At 31.7% G+C, this 17794-nt stretch overlaps 1 protein-coding gene across 1 annotated transcript; it reads right to left on the bottom strand.

Moving 5' to 3' along the window:
* Positions 1 to 13596: 13596 nt before the first annotated feature.
* LOC129971852 (uncharacterized) lies at positions 13597 to 16436 on the bottom strand. Its single transcript, XM_056085827.1, has 2 exons — positions 16425 to 16436; positions 13597 to 13956 (listed from the first exon to the last, which is right to left on the bottom strand). The coding sequence occupies exons 1-2, from the start codon at positions 16434 to 16436 to the stop codon at positions 13597 to 13599; spliced, it is 372 nt and encodes a 123-aa protein (XP_055941802.1).
* Between the last annotated feature and the right edge of the window lie 1358 nt (positions 16437 to 17794).

Raw genomic sequence — 17794 nt, 5'->3', positions numbered from 1 at the left:
TTTATATCAACTCTTAGAAAACATTAGATGCGAAATGTTATAGTGTATCATAGACCATTTTACATTTATTGCATTTCAATTTTCAAAAAAAAAAACGATAAAGAGAGTTCTTTTTCTCTTATTCTAACCAAGTTCAATATATTCCTACGTCATTCATGCATGCCTAGATTTTGTTGTATTCTAAAGTTCTTTTCACAAAATAAAATGAGGAATATTTATATATAGGGGAAATCAATTCCGCTCTTGTCTGACAGGAAAGTCCAAGGGATTGCAGTAGGGTTAAGTTGCGTGCAAGTGCAGTTTTTGTTGTGTTCTGAAGTACTTCTCATACTATAAAAAGAGGAATATTTATATATAGGGGGAATCAATTCCACTCATGTCTAACAGGAAACCCGAGGGTTAAGTTGTAACACTTGCGTTATTCAGTAGTTTTAAAAATTTTTAATCAGAATTTTCGGTAAACATGTTTTTTATAACGGGCTATATTACGTCATAACTTTAAATGCCTAGGCGAGACGGTTAATGAGAAATTGTGAACTCGTGTTTAGTTTTAATTGAAAGTATAAAGTATTTTTATTTATTTACATGTAATCTATATGTTTTTGATGACCCACCGTGGAAGAGGGCCTAACATACACCAAATAAGTCGGGGCCAAATGGCCCATCGCTGGTGCGGTGTGGAAGCTTGGGCAGGGGGGTGCCAGCTCAGATGCCCCCCACGTCATTTGTAAAGTGGTTCAAAATTACGAGATCTGTCCCAAAAAATCCCTGATGTTGCTTTAAGAATGAGACTTTGATATAACTAAATTAAACTAAGTTATTTTATTTAGTTTTCTTTAAAATATTTCCAAGAAAATAAGACGTACTGACTGATGTACAAATGTGGATCAAAATTTAAAATCTTATTTGGAAATTTAAATTTGAAAATTTTGCCACATATTCAAGACTTATCTGGCTGTATAAATTAATTATTTATCTGCAGGCAAAAATTTGACATTATATGATATTTGAAAAAGGTCGCAGACAAAGTAAAAACCAACTTTCTTGTAACGCACTTCATAAATTATATGTAGAAGCAATAGAGTAAATCAGAAAGCATTAAAAGCATTTATAAATGAACTATTGTCATTCAATTAGAAAGCTGGCAATAAGAAATAAAATAATTGGACAGCTGACCTTCTATTAGAGCCGGCACTAAATGTTAGAAAATTTTACAAAAAAGGTGGATTGTATTTATGCGTAAATTGACTGTAACTAATTCTTAATTGAATCTGATGTGTATTGAAGCGAGGAGTTAAAATGCGAGTTGAGACGGCGGGTTCTGTTGAGTATATAGCTCGATACAGTTCATTTAACACTTCTTTTTTACTTTTGATTTAATTTTAGCAGTAAAAACAAAATGCTAAAACAAATTAGACTTAATTCAAACTGAGTTTGTCATCGTTAACCTTGGAAAATACGTGCACATCACAGTTTCGTCACAAGTCACAATTATGTACGCTTCACTGCAAGTGGTAGAACATGCGAACCTTTTCGAAATATTCAGTATTTTGCAAAAATAGTTTAGTATTTCGTTGGAATATTATAAGGTTGTAATAGCAATGAAGATTCTTAAGAATATTCATTCAAGTTCTTCCCTTCATAGTACTAGGGAACAATTGCTTCTTACTACCGTGTCATGAAAATTTAGAGTAAAAGTTACAATTTTCTCACAATTTTGCAAAAATTATTATTTTTTCACAATTTAATAGGATTAAAAAAATTGTAATAACAAAATTCCTTATATTGAAGCAACAAAAAATTTCATTACAAATTCAATTACTAATGGATTTTCCAAAAACTTTTGCAATATTGCAATTTTAATAAGAGGGTGTTTATCTTTTTTCATACTTATTCTTTATTCACAACTAAAAATAGGCTTTATAGTTCATTTTAATTAACTCAATAGATGACGCTGAAGCTCTTCAATTTATTTCAATTATTACTTAGCGTGACGAGGCACTTTTACTGAGAGTGATAGGCGTGTACAGCTTTGGACGCAGGTGAGTTGAATGTAGGTTTGCTTACAACTGGTATGTTCTTTACTTTCTTGTTTTAATGATATTTTGTGTTTTATGACTGAGTGGTCTTTTGTAGTTTGTGTTTGATCCATTGTGATTATGCTTCTATTTGGTAACAATTTGCTTTATTGTATAATTTATTGTCTTTCATTTTTGTGATATTGGTTTATCTCTAAAGTCTCAATTTTTGGGGATTTTCGGGTCAATATTTTTGGACGAAAGTCAGACCCCTCACAGAAAAAATCCCTCGTTTGAAACCCTTCCTGAGGGTCACCCTTGAGAAAGTCTTCAGGCCGGATTCATCATATCTTTCTTTTTGCATTAAAAATATTTTTTTCTAATTTGGCTATATATATATATATATATATATATATATATATATATATATATACACCGGTGGGCAAAAGGTCCTTAAAAACTTTAAAAATTCATAAAACTTGTAAAATTAAGCAAAATAAAAAACGGTTTACAGATTTAGCATTGATAAGTTACCGGAATTTTTTAGGTAATAATAATAATAATAATAATAATTCAAAAAACGGCCAATAGGGGGCACTGGCTATGAACGACGTAGTTGGAAATAAGCAAATGAGACAGGCGATTATAAATACTTACGCTCTTGATCCAGAATCAGTTCTCCGTTTCATGCTATGTAAGTAAACAAGGATGCTGTGTAGAAAAGATAAAGCTTTGTTGGTGAAGCTGTTTTACCTGAACCAGGAATCAGTGACTATTGCACTGTGTAAATTCCGACTTCAGAAAAATGTGAAGAATGGGAAAGGACCTTTAACAATGGCAGGCCACATCAAGTTTGTTCAGTGATTTGAGGAAACTGGATCACTAAAAGAGCGTGTAAAGTCCGGACGACCAAGTCTAATGCAAATACGTTCGGCGCGCCTTGCAGCCGAAATTAGTTTCCGATTAGTTTAGCGGTGCACAAGTAGCTGGCAGATGCTTAGGATTACCACCATCCTCGATACTCAACATTCTTCATGGAGTTCTTAATCAGTATCCTTACAAATTATAGTCTTGCCATGAACATTTAGCATCAGATACTTAGAGAGAGAAGCATTTGCGAGGTGGGCTCTCTCCAAAATTGAACAAGATCCCTCCTGGATCTTTAACATCTTGCTGACAGATGAAGCTCATTTTTTGTTCCATGGCGATGTTAGTAGACATAACTGTCGCATCTGGGCGACGCCAAATCCACTTTTGTACGCTGAGAAACAACTTAATTCCCCCAAAGGCACAGTGTGGTATAAATTCACAGGTTCCTTCATCATAGGACCTTTCTTCTTTGAAGCATAGTTTCAGGTAAATGAGTGGGTGGAAACGATGACAGTAAATGCTCAGCGTTATTTAATGTTCTGCATGAAAAGGTTGTTCCATATTTGAGTAAAAAAGATGCGCTTTCTGCTTTTACGTTTATGTAAGATGGAGCAACAAGTCACACTGCTATTCCAATCAAGGAATTCCTTATACAGACGATTCCGGGGAAGAGAGAATCATTAGCAGACGTTGCAAGTTTTCATGGCTTTCTCGGTCACCAGATATGACACCAGCAGACTTTTGGCTATGGGAAAATTTAAAATCCCTGGAGTATCGATCGATCCCAGTCTGTTGGAATTGAAAGATTCAATCCGCCGAAAGATGTCCTGTATACAGCCACACATGATGTTGCTGGATTAGTCACACGCCTGCAATGGGTAATCACTTGTGGTGGTGGACATGTTGAACACATATTGCAATAATAAATGATTTGATAACATTATTTTTGTTATTTGGGAGTCTATTCTTTCATTCATGTACCAAAACGCCACCTATCGGTTGTTTTTTGAATTATATTTTCCTTCATCTAAAAACACCTATTATTTTTTTCTTATCCTGACTTATCGATTGAAAATCTGCTAACAGTTTCTTACTTTGCTTAATTTTACAGATTTTATGAATTTTTAAAATTTTTACGGACTTTTTGATCACCCGGTATATATATATATATATATTTGAGTAAAAACCCATTTATGAGACCGAAATATATCAGTTAGATGTAGAGATGCATGCACGATTTTTTGAATAACAAATAATTTTGCTATTGTTATTTTTAAATATTTGTTCCAAATATCTGTTATTTCAATCATATTATTAATTAAAAATTATTACTTAGTATTAAATATAAAATTTATTAATTGTAATTGATACTTAATTTACTAATTTAAGTAACGTATGATTGAATTAATTTATCTATTTCAGCTTACTTCTTAAATTTGATTTTTTCAAAACTATTTATTTAATTTCTTTATTGGAATAAACCATTTTCTGAAAAATTTGAATTAAATATATATGTCATTTCTTTAAAATGTTAACTTTAGTTCTATGTTCTACCAATAGATGGCACCAGCAGTAAAAAGAATATATGTAAAGTCATGTCACAAGCAATTAAAAACGATTTGTATGCAATTAAAAATAGTGCATCATCAAATTCGAATATCGGAAATACAAGGTTACTCTCATGAAGTGGAGAGGCGACTTCACACTTTCCAGTGAATTCACCGCTCCGATAAATTTCAGTGATATGCAATTCAATGATACGATAATTCCAAGAATAACCGGTCCGTTCACTTTTCAAGCCATTCACAGATTTCTTCTTTTCTGTTTTGTTCGAGAGCTTCCATTGGACAGATCGTATCGATTGTTACTTTCCAGTGAAGTCACCGCTCCAATAAATTTCAGTGATATGCAATTCAATGATACGATAATTCCAAAAATAACCGGTCCGTTCACTTTTCAATCCTTTCACAGATTTCTTCTTTTCTGTTTCGTTCGAGAACTTCCATTGGACAGATCGTATCGGTTGTTACTTTCTATCGTGATCCAAAACCTGTGATCAAAATATCACCAGTAAGATCGTATCAAGGATTTGAATCACACCCCTCTTTGAAAAATATTGATCACTGGTATTTGTGACTTTATGGTATTGGTTCCGTAATAACCGCTCTTAAAATATTCGTCATCCCTAGTTAGATGTCAAAAGTTTTTTAAGAAACTGGAAAAAAATAAGTTTTTTTTTGGGAAAAATGAGGTATAAAGCAAACATCTTCCAATTGAGAGGTATATCATTCGATTTTTTTTATTACTATAAAATATTTTTAAATGCATAGATTCTTATTTTCTAGATTAAAATTAGATCCACTAGATTAGAATTTGAGAAATTACTGTCTAATGTTGTAAAATAGCGTTAAAACGTCTGTAAGTGCAAATAAAAGAATCAGTGTAATTTCCCCCAAACTAGACTTAGAAATAAAATTTTAAAGGTTTTATGTAGAAATCTGGTCAAACATTAAGAATATTAAATTTAAACAATTTCATATTTTCGCAAAAAAAAAAAAAAAAAAAAACGTTTTAACGTAATCATTTATTGAACTGAAAAAAAAGGTGAAGCTATTCTAGAAGCATAAGGAAGCATCTTTCTGTTGTTATTGATTTCTCGTATATGTAGCGTATTTTGAGAAAGCAAAATAATAATATTTCTTTGATGCTTATTATCATTTAAACCAATGATTACGTTCATTTCAGCATTTTAGATTCTTCTGAGTCATAAAGCTAATTTCCGAAATTAATCATGTAAACATAAATGCAGTAACATAATATTGAAGCTAAATTGATGAACTCTAGCATGAGGTCTTGATAAAATAATAATGGGTTAGTATAAAATTTTGGATAAAATCATCAAAATGAAATATTTTTTCTTAAAAAAATCATCAATTCTTAATTTTATTTTTATGCTATGAAGAATTGATTCGTCAGATTTAAAGAAGAAGAAAAAGTATTTTTTGCAAATATTTTTTGCTTACAAATATTTTTCAAAATTGAAGTTGTCCTCAAAGTTGAAAGCTTTAAATGTTTGTGCATTGACAAACATATTCATCTAAAATATGAGTTTGTAAAGATATTAAAATAATTTTGAAATATAAAAGAGCAAAAGAGAGAGAGAGAGAGAGGGATCCCAACTGCTCATTTTGAAAACATTTTTTTTTTTTTCTAAATTCTTATTTTGGAAAAAAGTTTCCTTCAGGTAATAGTTTTGGCTTGTATGATCTTCTAATAAAAGAAAACATCAATAAAGGATTTCGAGCTAAGAAATAACTATTAATTGAGGTGTGGTATAAGGAATGAATTACTAGTTTCAATCTATTATTATCAGTATATTAGTTTATGGAATAAATCATTAAGATTGATTCCAAAACAAGTAAACAAAATTAGTTAAAATCAAATATTTTAAATGACATCTTTATAGAATTCAGCATGGTACCGAGTATTAATTTTTTTATGATGTCAGCATCTATATTTCGATGTAGAGACTTGAAACGTTTCATCGAATGAATGCATTATTTCTTTCTATTGTTTTCAGCCTTTGATATGGTGAATTTAAGCATCCAAGCAATTGTTCTTCTTTACTATTATCATTCTTTCAATAATTAATCTTCAGATTAAGTTATGGATTATCCTCGCATCAAATTAATTTTTTGCCATGCGAAAGTTATTTATGCAATGATATATTGTTACGGATTTTTCTGACCGCCGGGTTCTTTTGATAGTGGATGTATGGTGTCAGAACACAATGAGCAGGCCTCAGTAGAAAACAGCGACGTTTATTTACACGAAGACACTGATACAGAGACGACTAGTACACATATGATAAATATTTACTGCAGAGACGAACACATGACAGCACACAGTAGCATACTACAGACAGCAGTAACCCACAAGTAGTAATCGTCTACAGCCCACGAAGAGACCAGACAGAATCCAGCTTCGCTCTACCGTCTCTCCAATGGCTGAACTTCTCACTTTAGCTGCCGACTTGCTACTTCTCACAATTGGCTACTACACAACATATACGACGCTGCTTCCACAGTAGACAACCGAATTCGGCACACAGCAGTTCAGCACTCGCTCCACACAACGTTGACACTCCATTTTTTTTTCGCTATCCTCTCGAAGACTCGTTACTTGTTGGCGACTCCATTACAATTCATGACGACCACACTTCACAACGACACACACCACAGCTTGAGAGTGCCGCCCTTTTATAGTTCCTGGGAGGCGGGACTTGAATTTTCTAGATAAATCAGGCGTATCTCGGTTCCTAATGGTCGGGTCGACAAAATTCTCGAAATTTTGAAGATTATCCATTTTCCTGCCAAAGTCGCCAAATGGTGGCCAAGTTTGTCGCCAAACTATGGGAACACTGGCTTGACATCCGGCAGCATATAATATGGAGGACTGTAAATCAATCTTTCTTATGATGACAGTATCCGTACTGGGAAGCAAAATTACACGTTTGTAACAATATTTATATCCGCGCTTTAGAGATTTACACCAAATATGAGATTCTTCTAACCCCTAAAATTCATTCGTATTTTTTATTTTTATATTGACAACACTTTACTATTTCTACAGCAAATCTATATCATATAAAAAAATTTGAAAAGACAACAAGATAAATTTAAAAAAAAAAGGTTTACTCGAAGTAGAGAAAATGTCCTTTTAAAAAAAGTAACATTTCATAGAAATGCTACTTAATTTGGAAAATGAATATTTGAAAAAGGAAATATCAACAAAATTCCGATATTTACTAAATCATATCATCAGATGATAGCCGAATCATTCATTCATATAGATTTTTGCATTCTTATTTTTTATAAAGAGAAAAAAGAAATGCAGATCATGCCAGAAGCAGCATAAATAGAAATATCATAAAACATATTGAAAAAGATTGAAACAAAATAAAAACAGGTCTGTTTCTTTCTGTCCCTCTCTCTCTCTCCCTTTCTTTTGAAATTTTGTGCAAATATATAGAAATTATGTACGTTCCATATTGTTACAAACCTATCAATAGAGTCATCGTAAGAAAGACCGTTGTCCGATCGGTAATGTACGTGCTGAGATCAATGAACTTAGAGCTTGGCGACAGACTTGGCGAGCATTTGGCGGCTTGGTGATAAATTTGGCGAGTTTGGCGACTAAATGGATAATACCGGAAAGTTCGAGAATTTTCACGATCCATCTAGTAAGACCCGAGATACATCCAGAGATGCCCTGATTGGTCAGAAGATTCTAGCCCCGCCTCCCGGTACTATAAAAGACGGAAACTCTGAAACTGCGGAAGAAGTCGTGTGTATCGGAAGAAGTCGTGTGGATCGTCAGAAATGGTGTGTGCGAGTGGTCGGAGTCGCCGACGAGTAAACAGATTTGAGAGGATCAGACAGCAAGCAAGCTGCTGAACTATTAGAGATTAAATGCGCTGTTTCATTACAATTGATTAGCGGTATTTGTTGAAGAAGAAAAATTTTGTAACATTTGGTGTCAGAAGTGGGATTATTTGGACTTTCCTGTGTATGCCTTGAAACAGAGGAATGGATGAAAAATTCGCATTGTTACTTGCCATGATGGCAGAGATAAAGAAAGGACAAAATGAATTGAAAGCCGGATATGAGAAAATGAAGAATGAATTCAAGATAGACATTTTAGAAGATAAAAGTAACAAAACCGAAGTCGTCCATGATATCACAGAAGAAATTGAAGGAAACAGCGAGAGCCAAGTGGAAGAAAAGACTGAAGATCGAATGGAGACCGGTGTCACCGAAATGGAGCTTAGCCATCCGGCGGATGAACCGAAGTTCAATGAGGAGATGCACGAACATGGAGACTGTCAAATATCTGCAGGGCTGGAACAGGCTTCTCCGAACGAGTCCCCTGAAGTGGAATCGAAGGTGCAAACACTTGGGGATGGAGAAGATGAACTCTGTTTGGACGGGTCTGTTAGTGGCGACCCGTGCTCGATGCCTATGAATGCAGGTGTTAAAGAGACCCTGTTCGGATTGGGTTCATCCCAAAGATTGACTGGACAACCTCTTTTCAAGCCTCTTAGTAGCTCCTTGCAGAGTGATACGCAAGAAGACTACGTGGTTGGAATCGCTGATCCCTGTAGTCTCGGCCTCGACTTCCCTCGAGAATCCGGCCTTGCTGCGGATTTGCAAAAGAGTGTGATGCGAGAAGAAACCGACAGATCTTCTGTGTATCCGAAAAACTTGCATCGTCGCAGAGGAGCCCTTCCTTCAGGGACAGATGCGCTGTTTGGAAGATCCTGTGTTGAGAGCTGTGGACAATTCTTGAGTGTCGAGAATGAACTGGAAATAAGCGGAAATATTGCCACGGAAGATCTGGCGACAAAGGCGAATCCCTGGCTATCAGGCAGACACCGGAGGGCACCTTTGGACCATCCTGATATTCGCATGGCAAGATGGAGGAAATTCAAAGTGACCAAATTACCACTCAGGCTAAAATTTGTTTCGGAGAGTCCTGTTATGATACAAAAAGTGGCTCCATGGGACACCTTGCATTTTAAAGAACGGAATCGAGTCTGGATATATAATCCGAAACGACGAAGAGGTCCGAGTCCAAAGCATTGAGAAGGTACGGATGGATCTTTAGTCGCCGCCAAATTAGTAAATGTTATCATCTTCGAAAGTGCGGAAGTCGCCAAACACCTTAACATCATCACATCGTCGAAAACCTACGCCAGCTGTTGGATTGAAGTGGGACTGCCGGGATGTCAGTCTTTAAAGAGGGGAACAATGTTACAAACCTATGATATTGCTACCCGGCACGAATAGAGTCATCGTAAGAAAGACCGTTGTCCGATCCGTAATGTACGTGCTGAGATCAATGAACTTAGAGCTTGGCGACAGACTTGGCGAGCATTTGGCGGCTTGGCGATAAATTTGGCGAGTTTGGCGACTAAATGGATAATACCGGAAACTTCGAGAACTTTCACGATCCATCTAGTAAGACCCGAGATACATCCAGAGATGCCCTGATTGGTCAGAAGATTCTAGCCCCGCCTCCCGGTACTATAAAAGACGGAAACTCTGAAACTGCAGAAGAAGTCGTGTGTATCGGAAGAAGTCGTGTGGATCGTCAGAAATGGTGTGTGCGAGTGGTCGGAGTCGCCGACGAGTAAACAGATTTGAGAGGATCAGACAGCAAGCAAGCTGCTGAACTATTAGAGATTAAATGCGCTGCGTCATTACAATTGATTAGCGGTATTTGTTGAAGAAGAAAAATTTTGTAACAATATATAATTCTGCACAGATCGTCATCTTTACTATTAATAAAGACGAATGTGTGAGTGTGTCTGTGTATGTGTTGGCACTCTACAAGCTAGATCGTTTTACTTATAGTTACCAAACTTGGAACATATATACTTCGGGGGATAAAAAGATGCATCTTGGAGCGAATTTTTCAAATTTTTATTAAAAAATTAATTAAAAAACATAAGCGAAATTTTGACTTTTTCCCACCATAATTCCTGAAATTATTAAGTGCAAAATAACTCTTACAACATCTTAATTTTTTGAAAATCATCTTTTTTATGATACCAGTTTAATTCTTGTGAGAATGTTTCCTGAATTTATTGCAATATAATTTTTTTTTTGCCTAATGCTGTTTTTATTAAATACTAGCAGCTTTTGGCGACCAACCGGTTCGCCAATCTTAACGTTCGTTAGAATTTTCAGTTAAGTATTTCATATATCTTGTCTTTAATAGCTTCTTCATCAAAATATATTTAACCCTTTAAAGGGCCATTTTTTTCTAGTCATATTATGTTAAAATATTTTTAGGCTTGAAATTAGAATAAGAAAAGGGATTCCTTTAGCTTATTAGATAAATTTAGTTTGATTAATTAATTAATTTGGTTAATTAATAATTAAGTGACAAACCAAGAGAGATAATTTTGTGTGAATAAAGAACTGAAGCATCTAAGTTTTTGTCTTTCTAAAAAAATTTGTCAGAACTTATGCCAACCTCCATAATTTCATACAAATATTGATAAATTTGGTGGGAAACACTTCCCACGCCCTTAGAAAGGGTTAAACGTAAAATTTTGCTTATTATAAAGGCCTTAAGCCATAATGAACTATGTATCTCTCTAATTTTCTATCAGCTTCCGTAAAATTTCAATTTTAAATTAAAGTGGAAATGATTAACTTGCAATTAATATAGAAAAGAAATATTTTTCATGGAAACCATGCATTATTTTATGCAGGAGACTGAAAACAGAATCGTTCAATACTTATCTTTAACGTGCACTATAGAATAATTTTTATAATAAATGTAGTATCTTAAAAATTAATTTTGAAAAAAAAATTCAGATTCATCATAAAATTCAGTTTTTAATTTTACTTTCAAAAGGATTTAAATGACGCGAATAACGATATTTTATTTTGTTTCTATCTATAAATATACATCAAAAAATATAAAATCTAAATTTTTTACATTCCTTTGCTCCTAAGGAATCATATTCTGCTAAATATTTTTGACACTGCTACTTTTATGTCAGTAAATGAACATTATTATCTTCTATCAAATATGATTGATTTATGAAGTTTTGAATAGAATGTTTAGAACAATCATCATTTTCATAATCTTAGGATAATGTGTCTTAAGGATTCCTAGACGCTGATTGGTGTATCATTTTAAGACGATCGATGACGTGGTCTAAAATCACACGTTTTTATTGAATAGCGATATTCAAATATTCATAAATCAGTTAATTTTAGTGACTTATTTAGTTGATTGGACTGCTATTCTTTTTATTTAAAACATTAGCATCTGAAGAATATTTTGTTAAATATGATTCACAGGGCAGGGGATATAAGTAAAAATCTAAAATTCATAATTCAACAGCATTTATTGACTCAATTAACATAAAATATAGTTATTTATTTCATTTTGACCATTTGTTAGCGGATGTAAGTGTATTGATAAAGGCTTACAAAGCCTCCGATTAGAGTAGATATCTTGTACAATTAAACAATATCTGCCTTAAATAAAACTGTTTCATTGAATTAGTAATAGAGATATTGTAAAAGATCATACAAACCGTTTCTTTGCATTTACTTTTCAAAAAAATATCAAATTTCATATTTATTTCATTTCGAACAGGCACGTGCTGAAAATCACATTTTTTTATTTAATTTGGAATAATAATTAACTTTTGTTTTAATTTGAGCTTTTGTCAATATGGTGACAACGCGTTGATAAAAATTAATTTTATTTTTATTTTGTGCGAAATAGATAGTTGGAAAAATATGATTAAATTATTTATTTTAAAAAATTTGATTGCTAGATCTGGGCTCTACTGGATCAATGATGAGAGATTCATGGTTGAATCCTAATACTCATCAGAAGCCATGCTTATTCCCTCTTATAGGAGGAACACCTCACAAACGGCTGGGAATAAATAGCTCCATACCATTACTATGTTCACCAAGGAAATGAGACCTATCATACCAGAATCTATCTCTGTACCTGGGGCACTCCCCGATAGAGAATTAACATAAAAGCAACAAGAAGAAACTGGATTTGTCTTGATTGGAACTGTTTGGAATTTAATAGCCCGATGTTTAAATTAACAGATAGTTAGACAATAGTTGGAATTTTGAAACAATAGCAACTGCAATACAAAATAATATTAAATTTTACATTATAAATTATCCATAATTGTTGAATATTTATATGCAAGAGCAAGATAAAACAAAACCATTGTTGAGCTTTAGTATCAAAATAATTAATGACGTAGAACATCTGACAAAAATTTGGCATCAAAATTATTGTTATTTGACCCGTACAAAAATATTTGAATTGATAAATCAGAATTATCGATTAAATTTCGTGGTCTTGACTGAATCTATATATAAATCATATAAAATGTTCATAAATTATATATATATATATATATATATGATAAGAGCTGGAAATATTTTTTTTTTCGATGAAATCATTTAAATTGCAATTTTGAAGTTATAATTAAGTTGACGCTTAGATAAAAATCCTGGATAATTATAACAAAATTATTTGAAGGCTGATTTTCATATATCAATAATTAATTATAATTTATAAAGTAAAAGATAATAATAAGTAAGAAATTTCATTAAATTAATAAAACACTCTATAATTAAGCAAAAAAAAAAAAATTTATATACTAGCAGCTTTTTATGCTAATGTATTTTGTTGCTATTAATTTAAAGCAATTATCAAAAAATATAGGCAAATAAACTTAAAAAAGAAAATGTATCCTAAATTACATAAGAACAGCCCAGATTATTGTAACTATGTAATATTTTTACAGAAAAATGGTCATTTTTTTAAAATTAAATTTCATGAAATTCAAATGCTCTAAACAAAATACTGAATCAATAAATTTCATCAAATTAAATTGCCATAGATATTTTAAAAGTCATAACCCAAAATTGCACAATGAGAACTCTAAAAATAATTTACTTATTTTTTTGATTAAGAAAAGTGCTTAATAATTTTAACTGATTCCCACATTATTACGAAGATTTCAGTCACATGGAATATCTCTCAATCCTCACAGCTTGCAAGATTTCAATATTTTAAAAAGAATTCAAAAACAAAATTTCCAAAATAATTCATTTATTTGCTGACTAGCTAATACAGTGACGAAAAATTAATAACTTCTTCCGTAAACAACAGATCCACCTCTTGCAGTACCAACTGTAGCACCAATGGTCCTTGAAGCACCAGCTCCATATCCACCAACTCCACTACCCCCGACAGCTCCTCGTCCAGAATAGCCGACAGGGGCTGCTACCACAGGGGCGCCGCTTTGATAACCAGCGCTTCCTCTGCTGTTGACAGCCCCGCGTCCAGCATATCCGACGGGACCTGAAGCAACTGAGGCGCCACTTCCATATCTGCCGATTCCTCTACCCTCATAAGCTCCATTTCCAGCATATCCACCTGCAGCTGGTGGTGATCCCAACCTTTGGCAATGAACAGCCACCAAAACAGTGCAGATGACAAAAACCTGGAGTGACAGTAAATAGAAACAAATTGTTACACTTTTTAGTAGGTTCAGAGAATAAAGAAATAAATAAATCGATATTTAAATTTTTATAAAAAGGAAAACTAATATTATGAGAATCTCTATTTATCAACTAGAATAAAAAATAAAAAGAATAGAACATAAATAATGTGAATTGTAAATGAAACGGCCTCGACGCTGTTTTATTCCTGAATTTAAGACAGATATCATATTCTTTTTATGTTGCTGATTTAATATTTACATTAATTATATTTTATGTAATTTATTCCCATGATTACTTTGCATTGTATATAATAAATTTGTAAGCGTCAAGATAGCATAAAATAGAATTTGATTTCAGTAAATCAGATTTTATCAATTTGGTTTATAAAAATTTCATGGTATTATAGACCAGTCATATAAAAATAATTATCAGGAATTATTTTCATTCTTCACTTAATTGCAGAATTTAGAAATGTTATTTTTATTAATTCTTTCGAAAATTAATTATATATAAAAGTAATTATATATCTGTTAATTTTACTATTGATTATTTTCTTAAAAAGGGTCAAATTAAAAAATTATCAATACTAATTTCACTTTGGCGCGATATTTGACCATTTTCCCACCTAAAAAATATAACCTGAAACTAAAATGTGCAAATATTTTTCCATAGTAATAGTTATAACATTGTTATTGTAAGAATAATGCTACGAGAAAAAATAGTGCGCAAGAGATTTTTATTAATGAAAATTATTTTCCTGGTACTGAGACAAAAACTAGAAATTTAATTATTAAAATTACTGATTTTAAAATCGGAAGAATTAATTACAAAGATTTTAAAAAATAAATTTAAAATGAACATACTGCTATCATTAATTATATACAATGTATTACTTATATTGCTAAAATGTATTCCCTTCTTCAAAGATATTTCATCAACTTCAAATTTAAGTGTGAATGGATAAATTTAAATTTAATGAATATTTACTTCATAAGCTCTTTCCTAATTTTAAGGAAATGCAATGCTATGTCTTACATATTTACAAATGTATATTGTAGGATGCTTTATTTAACTCTTTTATTACAAACAGGACCTAACCAGCAGTGGAAATTTTATCTTATATAATTATTTTTATCCTTTATAATTATTTTTCCTGAGGTGCTTTCATTAAAAACTCTAGTTACGGTTTTTTTTTAAACTCATTTTTTGAAGAATGATGTTTTTCCACTATGTTGCTTCATTCAAACAATCATAACTCAACAAGAAATGAACCAAATACAATTATTTATATATCAAAATAATCTGTACGAAATAGCAGATGTTTTGGGCTTCAATCAAAGTTATATTTATAGAAATAAACTTTTAATAGCTATTTAAAAGTTAAAATTACAGAAAAATCTCACTTTTTCTATTCATTGTTGATGAAAAATTTGTTAAAAAAAACTATATATTTTTATAATTTGATTGAGGCAGACAACATGAAGACACATTTTGGCATCATTTCCAACTAGAATTGTGTGTTTGTACAAATTAGAATTTGAGATATCAAACAATATGCTAATTAGCTCATTAAATATTATTTAATTAATTAATAATTAGTGTAATATGGTTCTTACTCACTGAAATAAGTTTAAACGTATATTAATGACCTACTGTGAAAAAAAACGATTTTTAAAGTTAAAAATTAAAAAAAAAATTCTAGTATGTACGTACATCTTAACTGGTTATCTTTATACAGTGCAGATTCAAATGGTGCTAATAGTTTAATGACAGATTAATAGTTTCATTTTAAAGTGTTGCCTAAGAATTGCTTTTTTCTAAATATTGAGAATATGTATGGGCTTTAATTCCTCTTAGTTTAATTTTCATTAAAAATATTCATTTTAGCCTCCTTCAATCAACCGACAGATTGACAAAATTCGGTGCGAAACTATAGTAGTATTCACAAGACAGCTTTTGTAGATTTATTTTGTTGAAGATTTCAAAGCAATATACAAATTCGATGGTAATTTCATATACCGAATTTCACATGTCTAGTTCAAGTATTCTTAAGTCATCATATTCTCGGACAGACAGGCAGATAGAATGTCAAAAATATGTTTTCCGGATTAAGGGAAGTCTAAAACTCAGAGATTAACACGGAGATTTGTCGAAATCCCCCAATTCTAATTTTTTGTTGATTTTAATACTTTTTCTATATTTCGTGTACAAAAAAAGTAAAAAGCTTAAAGTATTAATGTAAATCTAGAAACTCGTTTTTCAAATACTTACAAAGGTTTATCAATGTTATTCCATACTTTTTGTGAATTTTAAAATAGAAAACTATTCGTTAAATTTCAAAACTAAATATTTCTCCGTTCGGAATTATCGGTAGTCACTTATTTATCGAATCTGCATTCTATAAACTCATTCAGAAATAAAAGAATCCTTATTATATTTATGCGAAAATCCAAAATAAATAACTCACCTTTGCGAGCATAATGATGATTATTAGAATTGCTTAGCTTGAGTTGATAATAATTTAACTCTCAAACAACTGTGCTTTTATATTCAACAAGACGAAATAAAAAGAAAACTTACAAGCATCTTAAATAATAATTTTAAAAAATAAAAACGGGCAAGGTAAGGCAAAGTTTAAAGATATCAAAACAACAAATGCATTTATTGCGCATGAATCTCCAATCCATAAATTAAGAAAAATGTCGAACAACATTTCATGCAAAGAATCGTATTCGTTTCAGGTTCACTAGAAGGTTACTTGTCGAATTCACATTGGAAATTTGATGTCAGGTCAACCACTTTCTCCAAAACATTCAATCCACTTGTCCACTCAAGGTTTTAAAGCTATTTTTAATTTGTCTTAATTAAGATTGATTTTAAAATGGCAGGTAAATGACTGATGATTTCGTGCTGATTTTAGCATTAATTGCTGATGCAATTTTAGGCTGATATTACACCAAGAAATATATGAAATGAAGAAGCAATAGCATCCAAATTCAATTTTGGATGCTATTAACCGCATGCCAAGGATTAATCGCCAAAAAACACCACAAGAATAGCAAGAAATATTCAGTAAAACATTTAAATTCGCACCAAAAGTTAATATTTCTTAACTACTGTACTCCAAATACATGTAAAGCGTTCTCCAGGATGACAAGTTTATTAGAGAGTATGCGAGAAAGTTTGGGGGAGACCATGCCGGCTGGTTTCTCATGTCCTCATATATTTCTTTTCTTCTATTTTCATTCTTATCTCGTGGAATAACTTCTCTCAAGAGATACCACTTTCAAGTTTATATCTTCATGTTTAATTTTTCTTGTTTCTTATGTTCTTTAACAAAGTATTATTATAATAAATAGAGAGTTGGAAATTACGCTTCGCATTAAAAATAAGAAAAAAATCGAATCGCATTGGAGGATGTTATATTACAGAATCCCCTTAAAAGTAAATTAATTTACAATCGTTAATACATTTTTTTTTTCAGGATTCCCTTTGCATCATACATATGATATTTTAAATCGAAACAGAACGAATTCTCTTAATTGTCTACTAAATGCTTTCATTCTGTCTTTGATTGATACCAATAAATACTGAATTAGGATGCATGCCTAAAGAAGATAATGGTGAAGTTATTTCCTTTATTTAAAGTTGAATATGACCATTATCTGAAAAAAAAAATCATTCTATGTACTATCCGTGCAATTTAACTTGCTACAATATTTACTTTAGATACAATCTTTAAAATTTTTATGCAAATGCAAGAATTATAAGAATTATATTTAAACTTATATAATTACTTAATTGATACTTATTAATTATTAATTTAGACTTTTATGT

This window comes from Argiope bruennichi, chromosome 6 (assembly GCF_947563725.1).
Source record: "Argiope bruennichi chromosome 6, qqArgBrue1.1, whole genome shotgun sequence".
Lineage (NCBI taxonomy): Eukaryota > Metazoa > Arthropoda > Arachnida > Araneae > Araneidae > Argiope > Argiope bruennichi.
This window is presented reverse-complemented; position numbering and strand designations above follow the sequence as displayed.